This window comes from Poecilia reticulata, chromosome 6 (assembly GCF_904066995.2).
Source record: "Poecilia reticulata chromosome 6, P_reticulata-male-v2, whole genome shotgun sequence".
NCBI classification, from domain to species: domain Eukaryota; kingdom Metazoa; phylum Chordata; class Actinopteri; order Cyprinodontiformes; family Poeciliidae; genus Poecilia; species Poecilia reticulata.
Genome location: NC_088835.1, coordinates 32,750,293 through 32,758,289, shown reverse-complemented (window position 1 = coordinate 32,758,289; position 7,997 = coordinate 32,750,293). Strand labels below are relative to the sequence as shown.

Genomic DNA, 7,997 nt, shown 5'->3' with positions numbered 1-7,997 from the left:
TATACTAAAGATCTGAATGAACTAAAATTCAATTTAGGCTTCTACAAGTTGATTTGGGTTTAGTTAAACTAAAAATTGCTGACGGAGGCCTGCTGGGTTTCATGACTGTGCCTCTGAATTTTGCTCTGACCACTTTTTGGGGAAAATTGACAGTTATCTTAAAAGCTTCTTATTAGTGAATAATGTTTCATACTCAAGAATGATGTACATAAAATTATTTGGACCAGCTATAAAAAAGCTTTTAGTAATTTCATAGAAGTGGAAACACTCAGCTGCTACTTATTATTTACATTTGATCCTTGCTACAAAAAGAAAATAGTCGGTGGGAATCTGTCGTCTTTCTACAGGAACTCCTGACGTCTGTAGAATTGAAGAGGAAATATTTATTTTAGCTTATCTTTAGTTTATGGATTAATTTCCTTTTGAAGAATATTTATTAAGAGGTGAAAAGCTTTTCCTTCCTTGTATTTGTTTTTCATGACAGGATTAGTTGGCAAAAGTTGTCATGAAATGAGGATAAACTCACCAGAGATTCTTACAACAGTCACTTTGACATTTGGCTTTTTGTTGTTTGGCTTTTCCTGTCTGAAACAATTTAGTTTTTGTTGTGCTAAAACATAGCCTGCGGTAGTTTTTTCTCTTCAACAAAACATTTTAATTTGTGCTGAAAGCAGCAAAGCCTCCTTTTATAGACACTGCTAATACACATATGAAATATTTATCAGGAGTGAGTGGATGCCTGCTCTCAGCAGAGCCCACACACAATCTGCACCGCCGCCCACTCACACACTCAGCAGCCTCCATTCAGCCGCTGCTAATAGAAATGTCTCGTCCTGCCCAACAGGCCAGAAGACGTCTTTGACCCTGGAGAGGTGAAGCAGTAGGTCTGCCGTTCACCACAGATCAAATCCTCCATTCATCGGAATCCAAAACAATCCAGAAACTGTTTCGTCAGTTTCTGGATAAAGTAGCAACTAGCAGAACAGTTTCATTACATTGATCCATCAGAATCATCCTGATTCAATGATTTAGTTCAGCTTTTGTTGTGACTGAAAATTAAGAGATTTTTGGAGCCTGGAAAAACCATGAATTCTAGAGGTCTTTTTGCACTGCAGGGACCGGCCCAGCCTGGCCTCCTATGGGGAAGATATTAACATTTTAATATGTTGGTAAAATGCGGTAGATTTTATTTCAGGCTCTGACATGTCCAACACTGTTATTATTTGTAAGCTCTCATTTTCTGAACTTGGTTGAGTGATTTTCACCTGTAAACTGCAGTATGTCACTTTTATTTTTAAAAATAACCAACCCCAACTCTAACCTCCGGTAAAAGTGTGACTTTGTTGTAATAGTGTGGTATGAGAGCCATAGTGTGAAAATATGGAGCTCCTCCGCATTGTTTGCACGTCAGCCCAATAGGGGGCGATGACGTACCTTCACGCAGGTTGCCAACAGTCAAAAAAACATCCAGAGAAGAAGAAAAGGAGGCGGAAGAACAAGGAAGAAGGGACTTATTTTAACCAGAGCAGGTTCAGAACCGCCAAAGAACCGTAAGAACGTAATCCTCTATAACTGTCAGGTATCGTGTTCGTGTCGACATGGAAGGTGGGTTTTGTTTTGTCAGATTGAGACTTTGTGTTAACGGGATTGGTCTGTTTTGAATCTGATCACTGGGAGCTACTGCTGGCCTGGGCGCGGATGCGGCTTGTTTTCATGTTGAGCTTCGAGTTGAACTGAATCTGACCATGAAATCAGATTCCAGCTGCATTCAGATTACTGGCTAAAAAAGCAGAAACTTCCTGAACTTTTCACCTGTACAAACTAAAACTTGGAGTTTTAGTTTGGAAATGTGGAAATGTGATTCCCACATCCACGCTTTTAATGATCAAATTTAAATGATCATTAAAAATGTGATCATTTTAACACGTTTGGGCCAAATATTGAACCATAATGTATTTGATGTTCATTTAAATATTATTGACCTTAGAAACCAGACATTTTTTTAAAGTGCCTTAAAAGGACTTCGGCTGTGAACTGGTGCGATTTAAAAGCGACATTAATGTGACTTTATTAGCCTTATTAAACATATGTGATGTTTTGATGCTGGTAGCCCATCATAACATCACATTGTTTATTTGTCTTTTCAGCTCATTTGTTTTTAAGTCATGTTTTATGAAAAACTGCATATAATGGTGAAAAACTTTAATCATCATGCATAGAAAAGCTGAAGAAAACACAAAATATTAAATTCAGTAACTCTAGTCAGTATTATTATTTTCTGGTTGTTTAGATATAAAGACTAATGAAAACCTTAAAATTAAACTCCAGGGCCATTTTTCTGAAATACCTCAGCATAAAGATGAATGCTTTATAAAAATGGAATTTAATATTTTTAGTATTTGCAGTGAATCTGTTTATTAATTAATATTTGTAATGTTTTCAATGAACAAAAGCATTACTTTAACTGTACTGATGGTCTCAACAGCCATATTGTGAAGTTTGAGCTCATTCATTTTAATGCACTCTGCTCTCTTTCTCCAGAAACACTTTTTCAGCTGAGGGTAAGTCCTGAGATCATGTTTGATCCGTATTGTCTATAAAAGCTAAAAGTTCATTATAATTGATACTTTTTCCCTTCGTTCTCCCAGTTTACATCGAAGCAGCTTGAGAGACTGGCCAAGAAGGCAGAAAAAGAATCCGAAAAGGAGCAGGCCAAAGTCAAGAAGGTGAGGATTAGGAGCCGGTTTAAAGCTCAGTGTAGTTCTGGACGGTCCAGATTTTATTCTGCTTGCTTATTCTCTTTCCTCATTTCTACTGTCACATCTCTACGCTGGATAAAACATGCTGGGAAGGCTTGACATGGCAAACGGACCAGAACCAAATGACTTGATCCAATTTTGGGTTGAACTGTCTCCAATTGGCAGAATTTTGAGTTCAGTAAACAATTATATTTTCAACTGGAGTACAGAAAGTCCAACTTGTTTGGCGTATTTAACGTGTTCAAATGCAGAGATTGGGTGAGGCGTAGATCACAATCTGCTTGATGAGCTGAAGATGGAGCAGAGTGGCTTTCACAGCCCAACCTGCTGGCTGCTGGTCAGAGAACAGAACCGATTCATGGTTCTCCAAATGTTTTGTTGAACCCCCTGAACTATGAGGACCCTAAATAAAGTCCAGTGATACACCTCACCTAACTAATAAACAGAGTCCAATACATAGTAGTTTCGTATTTGTATAAATGTAGTTGTTCTGTGAAGCAGCCAAGAGCACCTCGGTAGCTCTGGAGGAGCTGCAGAGATCAACAGCTCGGGTGGAACCATCTATTAGTCTTGGACTTTATAAATCTGGTCTTCATGGAAGAAGTCCAGGGTTAGCCATTGTTGCACTGCATCAGTACAGTTTAATCTGTGCAGCTGTGATGTAAAGTCAGACGATGAAGGTTGATTCAGTCATTTCTATATATTTTTTGTTCATCATTCTTCGTTAGCCCATAATCATATCCTTCAGCTGGAAATCTGGTGCTGCACTTTTTCTCCTCACATTCTTAAAGTGGTCAGACTACCTTCTAGAAAACTGTTTGCATATTCACGAATAGAGTGTATTTGTAGAATCAGTAGAAGATGACTCAGCATTTTGTCAACATGCATTCATGAAATACCTGACCTGCTCCTTCATGCCAGTCAGACGAAGGTTCGTACCTGGCACCAAAATGGCCGGTCAATTGTTGCCTTGATTAGGAGTAAGCAACATTATTTAGTTTTGTTCATTGAACTGAAGCATGTCTTCACCTCTGGATTGGTAGATGGAACTATAAACAGTTGTTGTGGCGCAGGTTGGTCAGCAGGGGGCAGCACAGCTGAACAGACTGGGCTGGAACCCAGAGAACTATTTTTAAAATCCGCTGTCTGAATCATTGCTATATTACGCATTAGACTTAAAGCTGTTTTCTGACAGTTGTAAAGTAATAATTTTCCATTTAAAATAAAATCCTTGTTGGTGGAAAGAGAATCCAACTTTAGTTTTACATGAAATGGATTTTCTTTCATAGCTTTGTCTTTATTTCAATGAATCTAATTCATATGAAATGCTTATAATTACCTGAGACACCAAACAGCTATCAGTGCTGTTGTGTGTTTCTTAAAGACATGATTTGGTTACAAAACAGAAACAGTAGAATTTCTTCTCAACAGGCTTTGCAACAGAAAAATGTTGAATGTGCTCGAGTTTATGCTGAGAACGCCATCAGGAAAAAGAACGAAGGTGTGAACTGGCTGCGCATGGCGTCCCGAGTTGATGCGGTGGCCTCTAAAGTCCAGACTGCCGTCACCATGAAGGGAGTGAGTCTCACCAACTGGATCAGCTCAACTTGTTTCACCCAGAAGTCTAGAATTTGACACTTCATTTTTATATTTTTGGTCAAAGTGTATAATATAAATGTTAAATTGATGTGATTTCCTGGTTTAGGTGACTAAAAGCATGGGCCAGGTGACCAAAGCCCTGGACAAGGCTCTGAACTCCATGGATCTGCAGAAGGTTTCTGCAGTAATGGATAAGTTTGAGAGACAGGTTCAGAACCTTGACGTCCACACCTCAGTGAGTCGCTGCAGTCTCTGTCTGCTCTCATGCTTCAGAAAGTCCCTCCCTAACCTCATCTGCTCCTACCTGCACCAGGTGATGGAGGACTCCATGAGCTCAGCCATGACGCTGACCACGCCCCAGGAGCAGGTGGACGACCTCATCCACCAAATAGCAGAAGAGGGAGGCCTGGAGGTGATGGACCAGCTGAACCAGCTTCCTGCTGGAGCGACGTCACTGGGCGGAGAGAGTTCCCGGAGCCAGGAGAAGGAGGACCAGCTGTCTCGGCGGTAAGGGTCACCTGTCTGACCAGGTAGATCTGTTTGAGATGAAACACCTGGTGAGGCCTGGCAGAGACCAAACCTGAAAAACACAAAAATCTAAACCCACATAAAGGAAGAAAACCAATGAACACATTAAGGTAAAGATGAGTCTACAGTACAGGTTGATGTTAATAAAAGCAATTACAAAGAAATGCAGATTAATTAATGGATTTAAATACATTAAAAAACACCAACTCCTTTGACTAGAAGTCTTTCTCCAGTTTGAGTCAGGCTTGGCAAACCAGAATGTTTTAACCAGGATCAGAGTGAAAATGATCTCAAGAAAACATCAGACCAGGTCAGCAACAGAGAATTTGATCAGATTGGATGAACTGAAATGGGACAGAAAACTATTTAGAGTTGCTTAGCAGTGACTCAGGACAGTCGGTACAAAACGTTCAGAAAGCACCTTTATGACGACTCAGTCATTCTTTAGACTTTATCTTGGTGGCAACGTTGCGGCAGCAGACCTAACCTGTGCTGAAACCATGTGAACACTAAAGACTGGACAAAAGAATCATCGTTCAATATTGTTTGAAAAATTTCAATGAACCTTTTCTACTGTAGGATGTGTAGAAATATAAGTGCTGATGCATAATGATATCTATGATATGAGAGAGAAGAGAGGCCAGAGTGTAACAGCCATCTTATTCCATCCTAAAATGAAATGTGATACCGAGTCTCCTGGAGTTTAAGTAAAATATCCCAAAGTCACTTTTACAAACAATTGTCCTCCATCGTCTTCATTCTGGTTCATTTCCGTCCACTGGATCTTTCCTCCATTCTCTGGAAGTTTAGGAATCTTTATGGGATCAGCAAGAACATCCAGGCCAGAAATCAGAAACATTACGAGACGACAAAGTTCAGCCAGAAACACTCAGAATGCTAAAGGATCCACATCCCATTCCACTGCTGGAACCTCCAGAAACTGCAGTCTGGTACTAAAAGGTTCTGCTAGGAACCTCTGGATCAATCAGATCTTGACTGGATTTGATTCTTTATCTGTGAGAATCTGAGATTATAATCTGGATTAACAGGGAGCAGCTGTTATTATGCAGCTCTTTCATTAAATATATCAATGAAAAATGAATTTATTTCAGTGATTTATTTGCAATATTCTCCATAGTGATGCATCTGAAATGCTTGTTTTGATCATTTTAATGTTTTTGGTTTATAGTTGATTAAAACTCAAAATTTATTTTACATCAAACCAATAAAAATCTTTTAGATCCAGAAAAACTGAAAAGTAAATGCTCTGAGATGTCCTGGCGGATGCTGCTCTGGGTTTGGACCAAATAGAACCGTACCAGAACCAACAGGAGCCACAGTTCCTCAGATCTTCACTGATTAGAAACTTTAGCCTTCACTGGGACACATATTCATGGACACACATTTTCAAATGGAATAGCTGGACTTTGGACCCGGTCCTTTTCTCATTACTCTTGGGTTCTGGAGTGGTTCTGTGAAGGTTGGAGCTCAGGTTCTGAACCAAACCTTTTGGATTTTCTCCAAGCTGTTCAACTGGTTCTGATTCTATGGGCTGCAGTCAGCCCTGCTGCTTCAGAACCTTTTTCTCACACAGCTCTTCCTTCCACTAAACTTTCCAGCAGTTTTCATTCTGTGAACAGCCAGCCTGTTGTAGCTTTCCCTCCTTGCAGAAGGCGACAGTCAGCAGTCCTCTTCAGCGCCCCCTGCTGTGAAAACTCCTTTAACTGATTTTTCTGTCAGAATCATCCAGAAGGAAGAAACAAACATTTCCTGAGAAGCAGAAAACAATTAGACTTAAGATCTGCCGGGGTTTATTTCTTACATCGATTTACTGATATTACAACTTTTCTGTTATGATTTGGTTTGTTTTTATTAAACTGTATATTGAGTTCTTCTGGTTTTTGCTGCATGTTTTTCTGCTGTCAGTTTCATGGAAGGCAGCTGATGTGTGAAATGTTTGTTTGCAGGTTGGCGGCTCTGAGGAACTGAAGGCGCTGCTGCATGGAGGAGCAGGACGGCAGCAGCTAAATGTTTCCATTGAACCGTTTCTGCTGGGAGAACTTAATGAGTTTGTTGATTTTCCTCCTTCGGCCTAAAAATAAACCACAGCAGCCAGGAATAGCATCAGCTTAACCTACTGGCTTCATCGGTATCTTCTTCACTCCAATCACAGGAATCTGGATGCAAATGTTGTAAAATATGTTTATATTGATGATCTGCAGCGCGGTTCTCAGACCAGATGCTGAAAGCACTAAGGTTTAGTCCTCTTCCCTCCTCAGACTCAGACAATCCTCCCATTTCTCTTCTTTGGGGTTTAGTTCAGTTTCTTTCCTGCGTTCAGATTTTCTGCTTTAAACGCCTTATGTTGGGACGCAGCTGCTTCTTCCTCCAGTGCCTAGAAAGAGCAGCCGGGAAGTTTTCCTCACTCAGAAATGGTTTTAATAGTTAGCCGTCACAGGTGGAGTTCTGACTCGTTTATGGATCAGAACCAGAACCAGGAAGCGCTCCAGATGATTCTCTGCAGCGTCTCCGTTCTGAGGTTCTGATCCGATTGCAATCTGGTTCCGGTCCGGTTCCTCTGTGATTTAGAGGGAAGTTTCTGCTGTTTTGTTGCTCATCTGTTTTAATAATGGAGGTTTTATTTAAACTGTTCAGCACTTTTTGTTTTCTATATTTATCTTGTAAAATAAAGTTCTGCCCTCTGTTGTCCGTCAGCTGTTTGTTTCTCCCAGTTTGATAAAAATCCAGAAGCTGCAGAGATTTTTCAGGCCCTGATTGGTTGGATTCTCCAGTTTTAATTATAAATCTGATCTATTAACATAATCATGCACATTCACATTTATTTTGCTTTTCAAGTTAATCAGAGTGGAAAGTTCTCATCGATGGTTCATGATCTTCTATAAATCTGACCTCACTCATCATAAAGGGAAAGACAAGAGAACATTCCTACTCTACCAACCTAACCCTGAAATATTTCAAATCTGATTTTTATCTCGTTACTTCAGACTGAAGTTGATTTTAATCTGTTTCCAAACTTTACTTCTTAAAAAAGGGAAAAACTGAAATGGATCCAGGTATTTCTATTAAAAACAAATAAGAGGATTAAAATAC

At 39.8% G+C, this 7,997-nt stretch overlaps 1 protein-coding gene across 1 annotated transcript; it reads left to right on the top strand.

Moving 5' to 3' along the window:
* The first annotated feature begins 1,477 nt into the window (after nucleotides 1-1,477).
* On the top strand, nucleotides 1,478-7,600 carry chmp1a (charged multivesicular body protein 1A). The gene is made up of 7 exons (XM_008412725.2): nucleotides 1,478-1,605; nucleotides 2,542-2,561; nucleotides 2,649-2,726; nucleotides 4,191-4,337; nucleotides 4,465-4,593; nucleotides 4,672-4,865; nucleotides 6,854-7,600. Exons 1-7 carry the CDS (start codon nucleotides 1,599-1,601, stop codon nucleotides 6,873-6,875), a joined length of 597 nt encoding a protein of 198 aa, XP_008410947.1. The 5' UTR covers nucleotides 1,478-1,598; the 3' UTR covers nucleotides 6,876-7,600.
* Nucleotides 7,601-7,997: the final 397 nt, after the last annotated feature.

Bases quoted from the DNA above. Each gene is read 5' to 3' on its own strand.
- chmp1a (XM_008412725.2), top strand. The intron at 2,562-2,648 runs GTAAGTCCTGAG...TCGTTCTCCCAG, and splicing joins AAACACTTTTTCAGCTGAGG to TTTACATCGAAGCAGCTTGA. The intron at 4,338-4,464 runs GTGAGTCTCACC...TTCCTGGTTTAG, and splicing joins CTGCCGTCACCATGAAGGGA to GTGACTAAAAGCATGGGCCA.